A 21,969-nucleotide genomic window follows, 5' to 3' on the forward strand; every position below is an offset into this window, starting at 1 on the left:
CAGGCTTGTGGATTTGGCTGACTCCTGGAGAAAGCTTATCATTACTGGCTGCTACCTTCCTGACTGTCTCGCAAATGCAAATTCCGAGAAAAACTTGCTTTCTTTGCTTTTGTGGTGTGCCTTTGCCGTCAAGTAGAGGAACCAGTAGTGGCACGACACCTCCAAACAGCATCTTTTAGGCCTGTTGGGAGTGTTCCAGTAACCTCTCAGTTCAGGCACCTTTAAAAGCTGAAGTAATTTTGCTTTCAGTAACTTGTTTGCCAAGGTGTAGTAAAGGTTGTAAATTAGCCTAAAATAAAATATTCCCACATCTCCTGGTACTTAATAAACAGTACCAAGCTAATAGCTGGCACAGATGGTAATGTTAGGGCCTTGCAGTATTAGGTGAGGCCCAAAGCATCGAATCAGCAATGTAAGCTGCTGTTGTGCACACTATGTAACTTTTATTCTGTATGGAACGTGCCTTTTTCCTTACTGTTCAGACATAGACTGTCCATGTGAGAACAAAAACACCTTCTGAATGCTGAGATGTATTTATTCAGAATTTCCTACATATCCATTTCACTTTCTTCTCCCTTTCCCCTTTTCCAGATTGCCAGTAGGATCGGAGCGATCGCAGTTCTCAACGTGAATATGGGATATGATCCCAGGAAATACTCTCTGCATTGGCAACATCCTGCCAAGGACCTGTCCCTTGATAATTCTGCCTTGGTATCTGATGGGGTGGATGCAGAGTAGTTTTACGCAGAACCCTGGTGAAAATGAGAGGAAGAAAAAAATCAGATGACATGAATTTGTTCTGTTTAAAAAAAAAACTTATCCTTTTCACTAAGGCAGCAATAGTGGAAACACAAAAATAGCAAAGATACTATACTATGGTCTTAAAATGTAGATAGTGGTCAGAGCTGCTGGCTTGTGAGAGAAGGGAGGATGAAGGGGCATGGAGAAGTTGGGAAATCTTCCTTTAGTAGAGAGAAGAGCTTGAAAGACATTCTGTGGAACTCAGGCTCCCTATTTTTAATTATTATTTTTTCCCCTGCAATTTGGACCCTGACTTCAGTAGTTGTAGAGGGAGAACTAAATAATGGGTCATCGAATTGAGATCTTGCCTCACTGTACTTGAGACTGGGTGTCCTATATTGCATTTGAACAAAGGAGCAGAAATTTCTGAATGTAAATGGATGGAAGATGGCTGGAGACATGCACTTTGCTTAAAGAGTTGACTGCCTGTCAGGGATCATATCTTACGTGAACTCAAGACAAAATGAAACACTAAATGAAAAATAGCTCTTTACCTGATCCCCTAATTTGGACTCCATCATCAATGGCGTTTCCGTTATGAAAGAATTTGATGGGTCCGGAGAGCTCGCCAGAAAAGGGAGCGTACACCGTTGCTCCGTCAGCACAGATGACATCCACGCCCGTGTGCTTTCCTCCTTTACCACCGCGTCTGAAAACGACCACACAATTAGAGAAGTCTCTGCCAGGCCTAACGTTTTGTAGGGAGAGGTCACTGAGCAAGATCCGAAAGCAGGTTATTAGCACTAAGATAGCATTGATGTTGTCGACTGTGGCAAAAGGATCTATTAAAATTGGGTAGATTATGTATGGTCTGTTATCTATGGTCTGTTAAAGTTGTAGCTTTGGAAATGGGGGGGAGGGAAACGTATTTCTCACTAGCTTTGAAACAGAACAGTCCAGTCACAGAAGTACTGGTTTGAAGGAGCCGGAGAGGACACCTAGGCTAACCTTCAGCTTGAGTCAAGGCCATTCCCAACGCCAGCTCGGGCATGGCTTTGCCTCAGCCACAAAACCTCCAAGCACAGAGGTTTTCTGAAGCACCAGGGCAGCCTGTTTTGGTGCTGCATTACCCCTGTAATGAAAACACTTCCTGACCAACCTAAACCCTCAGAGCTGTATTTCTTAAAGAGCTTGAGCAGAGTTCAGCTCTATTTCAACAGAGCAGCAGCAACAACCCATGTGTTTAAGGGTACCTTGGAGCCCCATAGTATCCACAGCCGTAGTTATCACAGCCCCTTATCTCATTTGTAGGATTCCCAGCACATACAGTTCCCCAGTGAATATCTTGTTGTGGGAATGGTGGAACATCTGGAACATCTGGATACAAAAACAGGAAAGCAGAGTTAACTTTTAGGTTCATTTTTAAGTATTTCATATTTGCAACTACTACATTTTCGTATTCGGTAGGAACATACTGGAGTTACATTCCGTACATGCAATTGATGTTTCCTCCACAAAATTTGTCACCCTTTTGGAAATGTAGGTACAGCGTGCACCTCAGGCTACATCTTAATGTTTCTTAATCAGGACTGGCTGATATAAAGAAAATACTTTAAAGAGAAGGGAAAAAAATAATAAAGGATTATCACAGTTGTAAACTAGTGTATAAACTGAGAGTTGGGAAAAGACTCAGCTCTCTTTCTTATTTTTTTGCCCAGGCTGATGGGTTTGGAGTCCTTAACTCCTATTCTACATCAACACCAAAATCTTTAAATTTGTGCTTGAAATGAATCAACCTAAAGTCTGAGCTAGATGACATGTCATATTGAAAACCTTGCTGGTAGCTGGAAGGTTAAAAAAGATGCGTGACTTAGTTTGTTGCTGGGACCTGATGCTGCTGTGTCATGGGGGGGCAATGAGAAGTGAGAAATAAAACTTAATAATAGTTACTAAATAACAGTTCTCCTAAAAATAGTTCTCCTTCCTATAACATGCTCTACAGTCCTGTTTATATGTATAATACAAGTTTTCTTTCTTTTGGATGCTGCCCTTAGGACGACTGTTAGGCAGAGACTCGTGCTATTTGGTATCATCCTTATTTGCAATTAAACATCCTTCCATCCATCATACAACTTATCCTGTTTGGTTGGTTGCTTTTACCAGGTGTAAGGAGAGGAGTAGGGTCGGAGCGGTCGCAGTTCTCAACGTGAATGTGAGACACGATACCAGGAAATACTTTTTGCATTGGCAGCATTCTTCCAAGTTGTTGCCCTCTCTGGATTTGGCCGTGGTATCTGATGGGATGAATACAGACGAGTTTTACACAGTAACCTGGAAAAGATGGGAGAGGAAGCGAGGTCAGGAAACATCGGCTGCCTCTGCTCTTGTGGTGTGTAAGAAATCTTCCGTGCTGGTCTGCTACTGGAGACTGCAAGGGTGAGGCAGAAATGTAGTCAAGGTACCAATGATCCGGAAATAAAAATGATTTAGATTGCTATGGAAAAAGGGAAATGAAGGAGTTGGAAAACAGGGAGAGGAAAACATCCCCTCAGCAAAATTGAGGGCTTCTGATACTTTATTTGTACTCTTTTTTTTTTTTTAAAATATTATTATTTTATTATTATTATTATTTTGGTATTGTTTTTCTGTTATCTATTTTTCAACTCCTTTCTTCCTTCCTCTCCAAAAAAAGCATTGGGAAAGGCCTGTATCCTGCTGGTGCTCTTGGCATTTCTGAGCAGCAGAGTGGTTGTGCTTCAGTATAGGATCTGGAGAGGGTAGAAGACTAAATCAGCACTCTGCTTGGCTTGAAGAGCCGCAGATATGTCTTAAGCAAATAAGAGTATTGCCTGTGCCTGCCTCCCGATGTGTTTGCTGCTGTTACTTGCCTGACCCCCTGATCTGCACTCCATCGTCAATGGCGTTTCCGTTATGGAAGAATCTGATGGGTCCGGAGAGCTGGCCGCTGAACGGGGCGTACACTGTCGCGCCGTCGGCACAGATGACATCCACGCCCACGTGCCTTTCTCCTTTACCGCCCTGCCTGAAAATGTAAATACGGGATTATGCAATCTGTCAGGCTCTGTATAGGTAGGTTGGATTGCACAATACATGAAGCATGTCTAAAAATTTAAATGGTTATATCTGCAGTGAAAGTGGAAAACGTTAGTGGCTTCAATCTTTTTTTTTTTTTAATTGCAAAATATTTGTATTAATCTGTCCTGCTGTAAAGAGGGACAAAATTTCAAATTTTAAGCCTGTTTTTAATTTTAACAAACTCACGGGACATTTCAAGCTGTTACAGCAAAGTACCCCGCTTCTGCCCCAAAATACATCTGTGTCGGTGTAAAATAGAATTGTATGTCTGGCATTTTCTCATTTAGAAATTCATAAATTTCATGCTGAAGATGGGCAGTTTTTGTAGGGCCTGAACATCTTTTAGGACAGCGTAGCCTTTTCTGTTATGAGGTGCCTACTTAGAGAAATCGATGCCTGCAGATTTTTGCTTGTGCAATCTAATCTGCATGGCTTCCTATAAACTCCGTTGATGAATGCTAGTTAAGTATCTGGTCTATAAGAAACAAGAATAAATTACACTAGCCCTTGAAATATTTTCCATTACTGTTACTGCTATTATTGCTAGTAAATGTAGTAGTCTTACTTCTTCATCCCTGTGTCTGTTAGTTAAAATAATAATAATGTACTTCAGCGAGATTGCCAAGTAATGTCCCAAGGATGAGTAAGAGATCACACAGAAAACCATTTTCTCTCATTCAAAGTGTAAAAGAAATATTAATAAATGGTAAAAAGGCAGAAATATTAAATGGTAAAAAGAAAGATGCTATCAGTGATTTTATGTACTGCTTAGGTCTTGGTGAAAGAAGGCAAAATAGTAGCAAGCCTTTGATTTTTGAAATATGTTTAAACTTGACCCTATTTTCTCTGTGAGAATTTGATTTAGGTAGGCAACAACAAGCTCCACGGCGCCACGATCCCGGTGCCCGCCGGGGTTACCTGCTAGCGCCGAAATTGCCACAGCCGTATCTGTCACAGCCTCGGATCCTGTTGGAAGGATTCCCGCTGCACAGCTGCGCCCAGTGCCTGTGCTGTTGTTGGGGAGGGTGGACGTCCAGCTGCTTGGCGAAAACTTCACGTGTAAAAGAGGAAAATAGAAAAAAAAAACAAAACAAACAAAAAAACCATATTGTTAGTGCAGTGCAAGAGAATGAATGAAGCTGCAACACACAGTGTTTAAAGTGGGAGATGTGCGAATGGTTCATGAGCATTTGTAATTTCACAAACTCTATCTATGAGAACATTGTACAACCTGTTTTATATATGTATATATATATATATAAGGTTTTGATCCCTTTCCTGGAAGCCTTGTGTCTTAATTATTATAACATACAGAAACTAAAATAAAGCAAAGATTTAGATACACATTTCAAATATTAGTTTCTGAAATAATTCCAACTACTCACTTTTTTCGTGAAGCCAGAACACTTCAGTACAGCTCTAACTCTAAATGCACACCCTTTTCTACTTTTTATAATAATTATGCTAGTACACATTACCATAATTCTTCATAAAAATAGATTGAAAAAGCTTAGCGTTATTTATGTCGGAGAGAATTTCAAAAATTCATGAGTGTCTGCCTAAAAAACTCGAGACGAGCGGCAGCAGAGTGATCTCAACTCACCAGCGGACAGCACGCTGACCAGGGCGATCAGGCTGAGAGCTGGCATCGTGTGGCCGCTTCCCCGGTGTTCTTCGATCAAATCAAAGACGTCGTGTGGTAGCTGCCTTTAGTATTTATGTGTTTTCGAAGGCATACATCTGTTGTCTTGGGCAATCAGCCCTGAGCAAAGTATTACAGCCCGGAGCAGGCGGTGTTGCCATATTAGGCGCTAAGGATGTCCACAAAATACAGCAGTTAGAGCCGGTTGGGAAAGGCAGATAAAATAACTGGTCTCTTAGCACACAGTAACAGATGGAAATGAACAATCCCACATTTCAGGAAGCTCTGGTTGAGCCATTTCTTAACACCTTTTCTTCCCCTTCCTCAAGTAAGGGCACACGTAGGCCAAAAATGGTGGGAACCAAGAATATGATCCAGAGGATTCAGCTGGTGGGAAAAGAAGGGTGAAAGTCTATGTTTTGTCTTGTCTTCTGTGTGCACAACCTGTGTGTCCTTCACTGCTTGCTCCAGTACCTCCTCTCCTGGTTTATGTGCCCCTTACAGCTTTCTAACATTGAACGCATGAGGCTGTAATGTTTGGTGTAGCACAGATACTCGCTTAGGCTAAGAAATGCAGATGCTTTTGCACGGCAGCCTGTTTTTCCTGTTCATCTGAAATTATCTCCTTGTCTGGATATAGATCCATGAAGTCTTTTAACGGAAACCCTGCTTTTTGACAATGAAGTGCTTGTTAAAACATCTTCAAATTCTGAAGCAAACAGTTGCAAACCAAAGTCGCATTGCATAACTGACGCAGAGTTAAAAAAATCATCTAGGTTTTATAATGGCTCATTTAGCATTTGCTTGACTTCAGCTGTTAAGCAAGCTAGTTAACATCTTATTGTTCCTTCCAGCCAGTTTTTCTGCACTACTTATAGAAAAGCATTAGATTTTCTTTATGAACAGATCTTATTTAATATGAAATTTAAATAAGTACAGAGCTTTCGTATAAGCTATCCAACACTCCAAGCTACAGTAACCTCTGGAAGCCCTGCACATTTTCTTCGGAGGAGAAACAGATGTCTCTGCTGCACTGCAGGTTTGCAAAGAGTGCAAATTGTGTTTTCTCAGAAACTCCCTGCAACAAGCAGCTGGAGACAAATTCCTGCCTTGTGGTTCCAAGCTCTTTTACAGCCAATATTTAACCCCCAAACAATATTTTAGGCCTCCCTGGAGTTATTACAAGCGGCTTTAGTGATTTTATCCCTGCTGCTTTCTCCCCTATCCTGCCAGAAAGAACTGCTGTTTTTCACACTCAGAGCCACCAAACAAGTATTTATATAAATACGTTATTTCCAGCTTTCCAGGCTTATTCGCCATCATTTCTCAAGCTATTTACACTGCACAGATGGAGAGCTGCATCCTGCCAGGAAGAAATGACCTGAGATTTAGGAGCCAGATTATGTTTTTCCATGACCCAGGTCCCTCACTTCCTCTTCGACTTCAGCACACTTTGAGATGTCATCTAAAGTTTTTGGATCTTAGATTGCATATATTTCTTAAACTACTCTGAACTTCCAGCATGCTTTAAAGTCGCTACGACTGTCCATGTAAAACACTTGTGCATGCCACTTCACTTCCACAGCTGCTGCCTGTCACCTATTTCAGTCCCCAGTCACCTTTTTGAGGCCAAAAGAGCCAAGAACCCCTCTAAAAAGGCAGTGTAACGCCTGAAGGCCCCCAGGCTCTATTCAGAAGACAGAAGGATGAATGAGGAAGCAAGGTGGTGTGTCAGATCTTACTCCTGGTGTGGCTCCCAGGTGTCAGTTTGCACTCGCCATGTTTTAGATACATCATTAGGCAAAGTTCACCTGCGGCAGACCTGCTTTGAAAAGCTAAGGATTTTTATAAGGTTTTGTGAACTCTTAATTTTCCCAAGGAAGAATTTACAGCACCTCAATCTGCTCTACAAAGTCTTGCAAAGGGAAGGCCGGGGGCAAAGCCAGCCAGCCCGACTGCTAGGCAGGAGCACAGAGGTGCAGCTGCTATCGGAGCAGAGGCACTGAAGAAGCTTTACTCCGAGTCCTGCTTTGGTATTTTATAAAACTGCTCTCAGCTACCTGTTCTTTGCATTTTTTTTTTCCCATTTCATTTGCTTACAGAATTTACTCCAAATTGCTTGTAGCTCCGTATGTTTATTAAATTTTCTTTGCGAGCGATCTTAACAGCATTGTGTCTTGTTCTCTCTCGCTAAAACATGTCAAAATGCCATTTGTTACAATAACATGTCTATCAGATGTCTGGTAAAGCATCCTTCTAAAAAAAAACGAGTTGTCATGCATGTGTCGCTGCAGTTTAGGTTTCTCACTGCTTTCCCTGTCCTTGCTGGGTGGGCTGCAAGGTGCAGACCTGTCGCCTGGGGCCTGAGGCAGCTCTGAGCCAAAGCCCGTGGGATTCCCGTGTTGGGCAACAGAGACGTCAATATAACAGTCGGTAGGTGCAGTTGTGAAAGCAACCGTCTGGGCACTTAGCACACCCTAACAGAAGGATATGGAACAATCAGGGAGTTGCACAGCCCCGGGAGCTGCACTTGCACCACTTCCTTCCCGGCGGCAGGGATCGGGCCCGAAGGTGGGGGGAAGCCGCCCGCGGGGCTGCGAGGAGCGCTGCAGGTCTTATTTCTTGGTTAGGTGCGGGTGTTGCAGCTGTAGGGCTCTCTTTCTAGAGCTGTTTTACAAAACAGTGCCCTTCTTGGCGAGCCTAGGAACAAATTGGTGCTGGGCATTTTCCTTCTGGCTCAGCTTTGTACAATGTGTCATTAAGGAGCCTTAAAGACTGTTTCTTTGGGAAATAAATAATATACTTTGTTCTAATCGTTAACAATCAAAGTATAATTTAAAATTTAGACAGAAGAATTTACTTGTGCAATTAGCAGTGTGGGCTTTCATGGTGAAAATCAAGCTGGCAGAATGTGAACCAAATTGCTCTCACTGTGTAATCAGGCTTCTGATCACTTGAGCAGGCTGAGATAAGAGAGATTTGGTCACAATGACTAAATAAGCTTTGTCTAAACAGCTTTAATTGTAGTATTGCTGGAAAATCAGCAGGCTGTGCTCGTTGATCAGCCAGCCACAAGGCATGTTTGGCCATGGCATTTAAAATCCATGTCATGCCGTAGGAGATCTGAGTACATCGCCTTTCTTTGCTAGCTTGAGCTGAAGACAAAGCCCTGAGCTGGTGCACAGCTCCGGTTGAAGACTCCCCCTCAGATTTATTTTGCCTTTATTGGTATATTTCCTAAGCCCAAATTAGGTTTTGACACGGAGAATGGAGGAACAGAGAAGAAAACCTTTCTTCTACCTATGCCCTGTCTCTCGAGGACATCATTCTGGCTGAATCCTCCAAAAGTCCCTTGATGCTTGGAGAAAGAAAAGCATGAAAGAAAGCAAAGCACGGCGAGTCGGTGCTTGCTGGGGGCCTTCCCTTTGCAAATGGGAGAAGCTGGTAACTGGGTTAAAAAATGGGATGTTCGCCAAGCGAAACCTAACTGGGAACGTTTCCTTTCTCTGGGAAATCAACTTCCTACCAAAAAAAAAAAAAAAAAAAAAGGAAATTTTGGTCTAAATTGGAGAACACTGAGGACTTTTGCCGGGATGTTTCTACTCTCATTTAAAGTTTTTTTTTCTTTTTTTTTTTTTTTTCCACAGAAGACTCGGGCATATGAACTGGGTGTTGTGGCTCAGTGTCTCTGCAGGTTTGGGCTATACATGTATCTGGATGTGCTGATGTTTTATTCATGGCAAAGCTAAAGTGGCTCCTGGGGAAGGGGAATGGGACACAGCGGGTTCAGAATTTTTCACAGATGTAGCACATGTCTTTCTGTACCTTCTTGTAAAAACAAATCTGCTGCTGGGACATACACAGCTCCCACTGTAGCAGCTCCCTTGCTTACCTAAGGTTGCAGTGGCTTTAATAAATCCATGTGCCCACAGCTCCTGTTGAGTGCCAGGAGCAGGTTGGTAGCACTGCCCGGGAAAGCCCTGTGCTGTTAACAGGACTCTGTTCTCTTGGGAAAGGCTTCAGCTGATTTGCTAATGGAAAGAAATGCCTCACTTGGACAAAAAGAAACCTAAGCTTGGCAAAGCAGTCCCGAAGCAGGAGTCTGGGGAAATGGAAAGAGTTACTTCATTAACCTTGTTTTACACTTTTTTGTGATGGGCCCCAGGAAAGATTTGAGTTTCAGCTTTATCCATTTTTTTCCCCCCATCTGCAGAACCAAACCCATATCTGTGACGGCACCGAAGAGATTCAAAGCAATTTCTAGCGAAACAGCCCTTTAATGATAAGACTTTCCCATAGGTGAGCAAAGTGAGGTTTCTGGCTTGGTGAGGGACCGCTGGTGTTTGGTGGCACAGCGCGGCGAGGTCCCCGAGGCTCCGTGCCTCCCGCTGCACGCTGCGACCGCGATGTGCAGGGTACAGAAATAGCTTTAAAGCATGTGTTATGTATCTGTGTTAGGATAACTACCAGCATTTTGCTTATGAATACTTATGGAGCCATGGAGAAGGTTCAGTGGCTTCCACTTTGCTAGAGCAGCCACCAATGCCCAGGCAATTTAATGAGCAGCCAAGGGAGGAGCTGAAAGCTTTGCGTGGACGTGCAGCCTCCCTTTACAGGTTGGAAGTGGGGTTTGTTAAGTCGCAGTTCTGGATGTGGACGTGGGACGTGATCCCTGGGTAGACGCTCTGCATGGGCAGCAGGACGCCGATTTTCTCTCCCTTCTTGATGGTGCCGCTGTACTTGACGGGTTTGATGTAAAACATCTTAATGCAGAATCCTGGCAAGAGGGAGGAGAGAAGAGGAGAAACTGTTGTTCCTATGCAGTGGTATAAAAGCCTGGCAAAGTCATAACATTCAGTAGCAAAATATAAATGACAATAAAATGATTTGAGTTACAGCAGCAGGAGACATTGCAGAAAATGCTGTGATGTTCCTAGAGCATCAGGAAGAGAGAATAAGAAAAGAGATAATTAAATATGGAGGAGATTTGGAAGGGGATTAAGTTGGGTAGAACTGCATCAGCAATAAAAGGCTCTTCCTTTAATCATCCCAAATGTGCCAAGGGGCCAGCTCCATCCGTTAACCTTTTTCACAGATGTGAAATGCCATAACGTGGCATCAACTAATTTTCCTGCATAAACAGAGCTTGGCTTTCAAAGATGCGTTTTTTGTTTGGGTTCGTTAACAGGCAAACACCCTGCAGCTCAGGCAGGGGTCACACGTTGGGGCTCCGCTTAAAATCCGATAAACAGCCGGGAGCGTTTTGTGATCAGGGGTTGCAAGCGCACATCCTTCAGCTTGCCTACCTGCTCCTGACAGCTGGACGCCGTTGTCGATGGCGTTGCCGTTCCCGTAGGGCTTGGCCTGTTTGTCGATCTTCCCCGCGAAGGGCGCGTACACCGCCGAGCCGTCTGTGCACACCACGTCCACCCCTTTGTGCTTCTTCCCTCCCCTGCAGAAGAGCAGACCCCGTGAGCAAGCAGCGGGTTGGTTCTCCTGCTGCCCCCCATCACCCTGCCCTGCCCCGAGCTCCAGGGAAGCAGCCCCAGAGCTCCAATCTCAAAGCTCCTCCACCCCACCCCGCTCCCCCCACCCCTATTTTGTGCTTATTTTTATTAAGAAAGCTTCAAGTGCTGTCCTGTCTTCGTGGCCCGGACCTGGGGGCGTCGTAGCGGCCGCAGCCGTGGTTGTCACAGCCTCGGATTTTGTTGGAGGGTTGACCTGCGCAGATTTTCCCCCATTGGCCTGCGGCAACTAGAAGAGAAGAGAAGGTGAAAGGCAGCAGCTAGCAAGGAGATTTCCCCACCCATGTTGTTTAACGCCTGCTATTGCTAAGTGCCACGCAGAGCTCTGAAAATCTAAAGGCCTGGTTGAAAGTCTGTTGAAATTAACAGTAAAGTCCCTTTGGACTTTGTTGTAAGCGTGGCTCAGGTTCATGGAACCAGATAATTTGTTATCTTTTAATGGAAGTTAATTTTAGGGATGCTGTGAGATATCTTTGTTTTATGCTCTGTGCAATGACACTTGAGGGTACTTGCAGCAGTGACTTCAAGGCAAAGATGCAGAACAAACAGTTACAGAGTCGCAGAACCACCTAAGCTGGAAAAAACCTTCAATACCCAGTCCAACCACCCAGGTGATGGAGAACGGATCCAGCTTTCGCTGTCGTCACCCACAGCCAAACCCCTGCTGATAACACAGCCCCAGCCTCACCTGAGAGAGGAAGAGCTTTGTAGGGGAAACGGGGGGACAGGGGCGCCCTCCTTTACCTTCTGTAAGCCTCGAAGGGCCCCAGCCTCCCCCACCAAAGCACACGGGGTGCCCAAGTGAAGCTCTTTGGGGCTGGAGAACAGGGCCGGTATAGCAAAAAGCAGCGGGCTGGGGTTTGTTTGTGTGCATCAACACCTCGCAGGCACCAGCCCTGCTGGCATCGGGGAGCATACACAAATGGGGAAATTATACGCCGAAGGACTGGTGTTAAAAGGTGCAGGAAACCTCTGATGCCTTCCTCAAGCTAAGCAGCCCTTTGTTCTAGGTGTTCTTCATTTATTTTAACAAATCACGTATTCTTTATAGAAGCAAAGGTGATGACATTAAATGCACAAACACCTCTGGGAACACCCTGTGCTCAGCAGGCTGACCTTTGAGTTAAAGGCTTTTAAGAAAAAATGCGTGCTGTTAGCGACGGGTGCGCCTCAGCTGACTCTGTTCTATTCAAGCAGTGTTAGTTCTCCTACAAAATTTTACTACAACTCTCTACCATAACTAAAAAGGATTTTTCGATGTAGGTTTCAATGCAGTGTGAGACAAGTGATTTTCAAAAGCAAAAAATGGCACAGAATAAATCAGCTCCTAGACTTCATAAAGAAACAAACAAAAACAAAAAAAAAAGAAAGAAAAGAGAGAGAGTGTGAGAGAAGAAGAAAATGCGTTTACAGCAATTGAGCTAACTTACCACTGGAGATGGCAATCAGCAGGATGAGTGCTGTGACTCCGTGCATCTTGATGTACCTCGAGAGCTCTGCTTTCACAGCAAAAGGTCCAAACCACTTTGCTTTCTATTTATACATCCCAACAGAGGCTGTATCCCGATTTTTCCAGCCAATCAGAAAATTTACATGACATCAGCGTTTTTGCTTGCAGATTGGGGCCAGCAGCAAGAGTTGCCAGCAGCCCATGGGCTGCACCCCCAGCCTGGCTGATCGGTGTGTGCAGGCTCCAGCCCGTTTAGCAACACCAGCTGTGTGTTCTTGTTTGCTTTTGTTTACAACAAAAAAGAAGAATTTTAAAACCAAACATTAAAGACAGTTTGTAACTAGTTCTCTCCGTTCCTGCCTGTTGCCCAATCCTGATGTTTAGCAAGATGCCACGGGTGGAAAGGGGGAAAAGAACTCGAATATAAAAAATATATAAAAAATATATATACCTTTGCCGTCCCACCGTGGCTTGGAAGGAAATTCAGGCAGGTGGGCACAGCTCCGTGCCTTATGCAGGAAAAACTCTGTGTGTCCCAACTCTGGTCAGGCAGCCCATGAGACGGGACCCCCGATCCCCATTCCTTCGTTAATGCATCCCAGATATTGCTTTGTCCATGATGACAAACCTGCAGCGCTAACGGCGTGGGCGATGTTTACAACCTTCACTGTTCCTGAACGGACAAAGTGCAGGACCCTGTGATATCGTGGCTGAGCAAATTTACGGGAAACGGAAGGAGAAGGGAGCAGCGGAGCATGAACAAGGCCAGCTCCAGAGTTGTTTCTGGGAAAGGAGGGAGTGGGATACCTGGTTTATAGCCAGGAGCTGGAAGTTGTTATCTGCTTGGCTCTCTGGCTGCCCGGTGCGTGCTCTTTGGTTTCTCTGTGCAGAAATAACCCCGTGCCCAGGTTGGACGTGGCTGTGGGTCAGGGCTGGCTCTCAGCCCGAATGCTGAGATGTGATCATACCTAAACCATGTCAGATAAACTTGTATTACCTTAAATCCAGATTGTTAATTTCTGATTTTGTTAGCAACTTACCAATCAACGTCAAAGAGGAGAAAAGAATGACTGAAGCAATGTTGTGCATTTTCCCAGAAGCTAAAAACCAGCTTTCCCTCCATATTCTCTTGCTAATAAATATCCTGAGGGATAACAAACCCTTTTTCAGCCCCCTTGGTTTCACGTTGCACGCTCAGTATAGTACAACAGAGGAAGCGTACCATGGTGAGACATGGCGGGGGAACCCACCAGCTTCTCCAAACACAACCCCGAGCCCTCTTGGCCATTGACCTGCTCCATTGCTGGCATTGCCCTGCAGTCAGAAGGCAGCAGCCGCAGCAGCTGGCTCCCGCACCTACCCTCTGGTAGGGGGGCCACCGGTGCCTGGGCACGTAGACCTTACAAAACGGGCATCTGCCCTTGTTTCACGCAGTTTGCACAAAGAGCTTTTTGGAAACCTGGATTCCCGGGTGGGATATTTGTTCCTCCAGGGTCTTAATAAACTGCTGCCGTGCTGCCAGGGAGACTGCTGTGGTCTGCAAGGCAGGCTCCCCGTGCCCCTCTGTGAGACCCTTTGGCTTTGTTTTGGTTTTGCTGAGTTAGAAAGTTTCAGCAGAGCTAACTGAGTGAATTAAACACGGCAAAGACTGAATTATTTGCTGACATTTTTTGTTATTCCCTCAGATAAGGATCAGAGAGGTAAAGAATGACTAACTTGGGTTTGGCGTGAGCTGTGCAAGAGCAGCTGATGCCTCGCTTGACTTGCGTGCGTTTGCAGCACTGCCTTTGGTGGGAACTGCAGCCTTGCTCCGTGTGAGCAACGCTGCGAAGACCGAAGCACTGCATAATAGCTGCCAGTTTCTTCATGTTTTGCTTCTTGCTAGCTGTAGCCAAAGTTTATTATTATTATTATTATTGCTGTTATTATTTTGCATAAAATCAGCCCGAAAAGTGGCAGCAGTTGGCAGTTAATTTTGCATTGCTTGCAGGTGTGTGAAAGAATTAAAGCAAGGAGAGGGGGAGCAGGGCTGGGGGTTGTGCTTGTGGGGGCTCTGAGGAGCTCCCTGGGGGAAGGAGGAAGGATTCAGGAGTCCCTGTGGCAGGTGAGTGAGGCTTTTCCTCATCTCCTGTAGTGCTGGGAGCTGCTGAGAAGAAGGTGAGGTGGGTGGCTGGGTGGGTAGTGGCTGGTGGCCTCTCCTGCAGGGGAGAGGATCGGTAGCAAAGCGGTGATCTGCTCCCCATGCAACTGAGCACAATCAAATCATGTGTAATTCAAGTAAGATCAAATTTAAATGGCAGCAACATTAAATCTTAGTCCCCAAAACTCATCAAATGCACCAAAAGCAATTTCCAAAGCTGTAGCCCTGCTGGGATCTAATAAACTTTTCATTAAGGAGGAAGTGTTTGACTCAGCCCCTCATTTAGCAAGATGAGGGTTTTTTTTCCCTTGTGGAAGGCATGCAAATAGCTGTAATAATTTTATTTCTGCTTTACCAAGTACCAAGGCATGACTGAGTTTGTCGGTGATGCTCTGAAGGATAGGAGTTCTCAGCCCAACTAGCTTATACTAAAAATGCTCTTAGCTCCTCTCCCCTAAAACCTGCAATTTGGAGGGTTTAACACAAGCACACTGGGTTTTGCTTTACAGGAGTTACTCAGCATATCAAACTAACAGACAGGAGCCTTCCTTTTTCTTCTGGTTATCAGTTATTACATCTTGAAACACCTAAATATGTTTGAAAGACTTTCAGATCAAAGTACAATTAAATCCCAGGGTAGAGGCAGATTGCAGTAAAGATGAGAGGGCACCTTGGTTACCTAGGTGTCAGCCTTACCTAAACATCTATTTTTTTTGGCGCTATTGCAGCTGAATTTCTAATGTGGAATTGAGGGAAGTAAGCCCCAAGGCATGGAACTGCAGATGTTTGTTATCAGTGGCTTTTTCCCTTTTATTTTTGGTGGAGGCAGATGCTGCGTGTGAGCTGCCCGAGGGGTGCTGAGCTGCGTGCCCCCCTGTCAGCTCTGCTCTTCCCCTTGCTGGGTGTCTCCTGAGTTTCCCAGGGACTCCTGAGGACAGGAAAGAGGGATTGAGTTAGAAAGCTGTCCATGATGATAACTTACTGCTTCTGTTAATTCTGTTTAGCAAACAAAGACATTGGAATAACAGGGCATGCCAGAGAGCACTCTGGTGTCCAGAAGCAGTCATTTCATCTGCCTCCTGTCTCTGATAGAGCCCTGGGACCTTTAAAGAAATAAGAATTATCTTGTCACCAAAAAGCCTCTTTTTTTCTTAGGGGAAACATTTTTGTTTCCAACGTGTAGCGGATTCCTGAAATGCACCATGCAGCTGGTGTAATGGGCACTGAGGGAAAGGATGGTAATGAAACCCAAGTTAACTAATGAGTGTAATTTAGAGAGACTTTATTGCAGAGTTTTGTGGGAAACAGTTTAGAAACATTCAGCCTGTGGAAGAGAGGGGTGTTGCGGTTCCTCAAGAAGCCTTGCTTCAATCTGTGGAAACGCACGGTGGTTTTTTGTTGGTTAACGCCAGCAACCGAAGGTCGGGTGCCCCCATGAAACCTTGCTCCTTTCTGGAGTCTCTGGAGCTTTGCGGGCTTCCAGCAGGCTGCCTCCAGCTGTTCTGCAGCCTGCCCTTCGTGAGGATTTGTGCTGGGCCTTTATTTAGCCCCTGAAAGCTTTGAAAGCGCTGGATCCCTCACAGCTGTCTGACCCCCAGAAAGACATCAGGTCATCGTCCCCAGGCTCCCTGTGTCCCCAGGGGGATGCTTGCCCTCTGCCCCTTCTCCATCACCTCTGCTCTCATCTTACTGATGACACTGGGAGCATCCTGGGTTTATTATTATTATTTTTTCCTCCCAAAAATGTTGGGCAAGAGATCTCCTTGGCGGGGCTAGGAGAGGAAATGGAGGGAGGACCAGGGAAGGCAGCTCATGGGGGGGCTATGGGCAGCTGCTGGGGCTGCCTCTGCCCTCTGATGGCAAACAGGAGACTGCAGCCCTGCCGAGCAGCCCTCCCTCATCTCCCTGCATCTTTCTGTGCCTGTGTGTAGAGATAGAAGAATGGGTGTGTGTGTATAATATACATATAATTTTTTTTTGCATTCTTCCTTGTTTTGCTCAATCCAACCCCACAAAGCACTGTCTCAGCTCTCTGGTATTTTCCAGCTCTCCACTTCCGATGAAGGGAAACCTGGTCCAAGTGCTGATGTTCACGGGGTGCCCACCTGCCCTCTGGGACTGGGAATAACAGGTCCCCTACAGTTATTTTTTTTAATTTTGCATCTTTGCATGCCCTGCCTACGTGCTGAGGAAGGGCTGTGCAGCACAGCCTGAGTCCCCTGCCTCCCCCAGGGAAGTGCCCTTTACCTGATGGGAAGGGTTGAGCTGGCTGCTGCTGCTAACAGGAGCTTGCAGGCAGTGACTCCGTGGGCAGAAATGGAAAAGTCGCTTTGCTTTTCCTCCCCTGCACATCGCTATGTCCCTGTGCCCCCTGCAGCATGGGGCTGTGCTCCAGCAGCTCTGCTTTCACTTACAGCCATTTATCTCACCACAAAGCCTTCACTTTGAAACACCAAGCCTTGTTGGGGCACCTGGCGTCTCCTCCGCTCAGGAGGATGACAACTATAAAAAACCACCACCACCACCAAGGGATACAGCTGTTGTGGTGACTGTTACTCTCCCGTACCCAGCAGCTTTTCTTTTACTTTTTAAGAGGGCCGATCACCAGATTTTGGGAGGCTGCAGGGACAGCCTGGTGCAGGAGCCGGGGTGGCTCTGGCTGATGGCGTTACCCTGGGGCTGGCAGAGCCCTGCCCTGGCAGAAATAACCTCGCCTGGTTGGGGATGGCCCCTTGGCAGGTCTCAGAATGGAAACCAGATAATCGTAAACCACTGTCTAGCCTAAAGCGCTGCGAAGTGTTTAAGCTATTGTATTTCCGTGGCTCGTTCGAAGGTATTTTAGTGGTGGTGGATAGAAGTGCTGACTCTAGGCCAAGTGATCCCTCCTGAACGCTGTGGTCACAATTAGGGAAAATGAACCTTTTGCTGAAATGTGTGCTGGGGGAGCCTCCCTCCTTGCTGCTGTCCCAACCTCCTGGCGCAGGGTTTGCACAGAGGAGCGCTGGGCCTGGAGCACAGGTAAGGGGAGAGACAAATGGGGAGAGGAGGGATGTGCTCGCCTCGACAGGCCAGAAAACGAGGTCCTGGGCTCCTCGGAGTGAGGGGACACAAATGTCACGGCCAGAGCTGACTGCTGAGGCCACCCAAGTTAATTCTCGCTTCAACTAGAAAGAACATCACGTTTAGCATAAGCACCACCAATGAATATCTGGCTGCGACTTTCTTCTGGGCAGCCAGCCTCTGGCTGAAGGTATCCTGAGCACGTCTGGGGTCCTGCCGGGTGCATTCGAGGTGAGGCTGCTGCTTGGAGACACCTTGGCTATTCCAGCCCTGTCAGCCCCCTCTGCTGAGTGTGTGCCTCAGGTATGATAGCTATGTGTTATGGTATGATAACTACTGTGCCACTAAGAGGCGGCTTGCAAACAGCTCCCTCTTGTCCCATTAACTCCACAGCTCATTCCCTGCCCCGTATCTTATCGCTTGGGCTGCTAATAGGTTTCCTGTATGGCTTCTCTTGGAAAAGTCTGTCGTGCTGTGCAATTTCCTTCCGCTGGCTGGTGAGGGTTAATTAAAACTTCCCCAGGCTCTGTAGCCTTGATGCAATGAAGGCTAGGGATTTTTTTTTTATTTTTTACTTTTAGGAAACAATCGAGTGTCTGCAGGTAGTCTGTGTGCTCCCACAGCTCTGATAAGGAATTCCTGCTTGTTTGCAAGGTCCTGCTTGGACACAGATATGGTGGTGGTGGTGTGAAACGGGGGAGTGCTGTGGCTGTGGAAAACCTCAGATCCCTCAGACTTTTGTGGGGGGAGGGAGGAAGCCCTGGGCTCCTTGGGTGGGTGCTGGGTGCTCCTTGGCCCCTCTGGGGTGCTTCTGAGCCAGCTGTGCACAGAGCAGAGGCCCTGGACATGTCCCACCTTTAGGAGTGCCTTGCTCCTGGATACTGCTGCCCGGCTGTCCCCTGAGCCCCTCTCAAAGATAGGATAAAAGATAATTATTTGTAGTTATTGCCGGAAACAGAGCTAGCTGCCCCATTCACGCCTAGTCGTGGCTGATGCAGGATTTATTGTTCCTGGTGGCCAGGGCACAATTTGCACCAGTGGTTGTCTCTGGCTGGGATGAGAGATGCCGTAAGGCACGTCGTGACTTCATCTGTGCTGTGTCGTTGGAAAGACGATTTTTAGGAAATAAAATCTCTTGTACAAGGCCTGTCCTGCATGAAGCCTGTCTGAAGCTTGCCTGAATGTCTCCTCTCAGCACGCTCCAGCAGAGGGTGCAGTAGCTTTTCGTGTCTGCCCAGCTGATTTTCAGGGAAAGGATGACTTCAGCCCTCACCTCCCTTTATTTAAATAAGTAAAAAGGGGGGCAGGGGGATTGAAGGGGCCTTTCGCTGTCTGAAAACTAAAATTATTTAATGTCCATATCAAAAACAATCTAGTTACTTTTAGAGAAAAACATAACAGTATTACGGTTCCTTCTGAGGTCTCTTTGATTTACAACCATGTGTAACATCTATAAATAGGCAACAGGGCAAGGAGAGGACAGGAGGCTTGTGCGTCCTTTTATGTTTTGATATGCTTTTAGCAATCCCTTATGTATCAAATTGTGTTGGGGTTCTTAAAACTGTCATTGCTTTCTGGGGTGCACTGTGCAGTGTCTGCAGCTTGGGCAGGATCCGAGGCCGTGCCCTTGCTGCCCGTGGGGTCGGGCAGGAGAGACTTGGTGCTGCAGGTGTGAAGCCCTCCCGTGTGGGACCGGGTTCAGAAGTTGCTTGGTTATGATCCTCATACCAACCACCCATGAATAATTCCTCTGCTGCCAGGGTCAGCTAAACACTGCTGGGGAATTGCCAGGGATCAAGCAGTTGCTTTGGCCAGCAAAGTCACTTTTGACCCTATTTTTTTTTCTTTTCTCTTTTCCAAGCCCAAATGCTGGTCCAGGGGAGGGGAAAAAAAAAAAAGGAAAGAAAAAGAAAGAGAAAAGCAGGTGTTTTGCCCTTTCTTGGGCAGAAGCACCACTGGTCTGTTTTGGGCTGCCTCATGGCATGCTTGCCCGGCACATTACTGCCTCTGTGAAAAGTGGCAGAGGATATTTTCCCCAGATTGCAGACCCAGGGTTGATGCTGAAGGCTGAGTGGATCAAGGCCTTGTTATTCCCGTAGCGGTGAGCGCTTTGGGCTGAGTTTACCCGCTGGCGAGCCGTGCGATGCAAATGCCAGAGCTCCAGCAGGTTCCCGACCCCTTTGCAGCGGAGTGGGGATTTATTCATTTTATGGTGCCAGTTATGATTGACAGCAATTGGCATGGGAATAATGAGGACTGCAAAAATCATCTGATGGCTTGCAAAATCTCCTCTTTCCAAATATCTCGCATGCAAACAGAACATCTCAGATGAGAATGGGATTTCATGGTCTTTTTAAGGCCTGGAACATTGTAACTCAGCGCAGCCTAATTGGATGCAGTCTCCTAATTTAAGTCTATATTCTCTTCATAATGAGCTACGGATCTAAATTAAATTGTGCTCCCTGTGAAAAATATTTGCAACCTCTCCTTGCTGCATGCTGCTTACCGAGATTATTGAGGGGGTGTTGGTGAGCGGGTTGAGAGCCTTGTGCCAAATTTATCCCTCTTGCACAGGAGGAGAGCCAAGCCCTCGGTGATGCTGCGTGCTGTCTGCACTGGGGCACAGCACCCCTTGCTGCCTCAGCTGCTGTTGTGTATTCACCTGATGAGGGCCAAAAAGTGATCGAAGTCCTACAGAAACTGCACGGAGCAATTCAGCTCCCGTGTTCAGACCCACTGCTCTCACTGATGTCTTTGGGCCATGCCAAGGACCTCAGCTCAGGTCTGAGTAAGAGCGGGGACCATTTGCTCTTCTGCTCGTGTCTCTGTGATTGTCCATGAGTTTTGAGCTATCTCCAGATAGCATTAAAGGGCTTGCTAATGTGTTGGGAAAGCCTATTTCTCTTTTTTAAAAAAAAAAATTAAAAACCCCACTCATTTAAAAGTGACATTTTGTGTTCATATGTGCCAACATGATCCTTGATCTTACACCAGGACTTAGACAACTTCTATGGAACCTGCTCACACAACCTGTCTGCACATACGAGGCGCACATTCTGCAGCTCCTTGGTGCTCCTCTTGTGGTAGAAAGAAAAAATGAGTCACTCCTGCTTCCTCTCTTCCTGCACAGTGAGCAGGCTGGGAAATAGGGTGGACATCGCACATTTCTGAGACAGGAAACCAAATTCTTGCTTCACCGTTACGTGTGATGTGAGTCAAGGCTGGCCCCACGGGAAGGGGCAGCACTGTCGCTTCTGAGGGGTGTTCCTCTGCGGAAAGGCTGTGAGCCCTCTTTGCCTTTGAGGACACCCCAGAAAGCTGTGCCAAAGCAGCACAGAGGAACGTGATCTCCAAAGAAGGCTGGGATGAGTTGGTGTGGAGGGCAAGATGAGATTATCCAACCAATTTCTCTAAGCAAACGCTTGTCTTCCTTCTTCCTCACCTCTCATGGCCCCTTGGTTTGGTGGTACTTAAATGCCTCTGCACAATTTGAGCTCCCATGGCACTTCCATTGGGGAAAGAACCCAAAAGAGCACGAAGGTTTCTTACATTCTTGAGCAAACTGAAAATCTTGTTCAGACACGGAGGGAGAGGAGGGGAGCTGCAGGTAGGAAGGTGGGCTCTCCTGTAGCGAACTGGAGGCGTGAGCTTGCCCCTGGCAAGGGGCTGCCCGCTGCTCAGCTCTAATGGAAAACAGGCACAGTAACCTTCAGCATGCTCCTTGCTGGTAATTAGTGGGGGACTAATTAGTACTTGTAGGCCAGAGTCCATAGTGGGCATTTCCCTAATGATCAAAAAGCCATGGCGTGCAGCACGGGCTGCATCCTGCGCTCTCCATCCCCCTGGGGAAGGAAGCCTCGCACTGCTGTCTCGCCACGCTTCCTAACAAAAAGTTCAAATCCTAACTTAACTGTATATATTTTCTTCAAAAGTGGTGAAGCAATGTTTTCCTACTGAAATATTATTCCACCCCTCCCTGCGAGCAAGCCATCATTTTCATTTTCTTTGAAAAACATACTTCTCGTTTCAGCTCTCTCTGCTCTGGTCTCAATTTTTTTACATTTGCAGTTAATTGCCTACTTCAAAGAAAAACAGAGAAGTCTTTGATTTACTAGATTGGCTAAATTCAATATCTTTCCCAGAAACAGTGGCTCAGTGTTTCCTAACAATAAGTTCAAATGTTTGAGTGATATAATTTCCTCACTTCTGACACTCGTCAAAATCAGTGTATAGCGTCCAATTTGGTCTCCTTCATATCCCAGTGGCAAGCTTAGCTTAAATTTTATCCACTTTAAACAATACTTGTGTTTGCCAC

The 21,969-nt window shown here is 46.2% G+C and overlaps 2 protein-coding genes and 1 long non-coding RNA gene across 3 annotated transcripts; 1 reads left to right on the forward strand and 2 right to left on the reverse strand.

Annotated features, from left to right (window-relative positions):
• Nucleotides 1-514: 514 nt before the first annotated feature.
• On the reverse strand, nucleotides 515-5,597 carry LOC308177494 (myeloid protein 1). Its single transcript, XM_080554859.1, has 7 exons — nucleotides 5,441-5,597; nucleotides 4,756-4,888; nucleotides 3,630-3,784; nucleotides 2,902-3,072; nucleotides 1,995-2,118; nucleotides 1,296-1,450; nucleotides 515-752 (listed from the first exon to the last, which is right to left on the reverse strand). Exons 1-7 carry the CDS (start codon nucleotides 5,484-5,486, stop codon nucleotides 562-564), a joined length of 975 nt encoding a protein of 324 aa, XP_080410985.1. The 5' UTR covers nucleotides 5,487-5,597; the 3' UTR covers nucleotides 515-561.
• A 4,139-nt stretch (nucleotides 5,598-9,736) lies between these two features.
• On the reverse strand, nucleotides 9,737-12,595 carry LOC308177551 (leukocyte cell-derived chemotaxin-2-like). Its single transcript, XM_080555023.1, has 4 exons — nucleotides 12,435-12,595; nucleotides 11,137-11,233; nucleotides 10,786-10,931; nucleotides 9,737-10,256 (listed from the first exon to the last, which is right to left on the reverse strand). Exons 1-4 carry the CDS (start codon nucleotides 12,478-12,480, stop codon nucleotides 10,090-10,092), a joined length of 456 nt encoding a protein of 151 aa, XP_080411149.1. The 5' UTR covers nucleotides 12,481-12,595; the 3' UTR covers nucleotides 9,737-10,089.
• A 1,890-nt stretch (nucleotides 12,596-14,485) lies between these two features.
• LOC308177725 lies at nucleotides 14,486-21,688 on the forward strand. The gene is made up of 3 exons (XR_013939363.1): nucleotides 14,486-14,558; nucleotides 20,229-20,436; nucleotides 20,649-21,688. It is a non-coding gene; the product is annotated as an uncharacterized lncRNA (long non-coding RNA).
• The last annotated feature ends 281 nt before the right edge of the window (nucleotides 21,689-21,969 follow it).

Source organism: Anser brachyrhynchus, assembly GCF_964034855.1.
Source record: "Anser brachyrhynchus genome assembly, chromosome: 14".
Classification (NCBI taxonomy): domain Eukaryota; kingdom Metazoa; phylum Chordata; class Aves; order Anseriformes; family Anatidae; genus Anser; species Anser brachyrhynchus.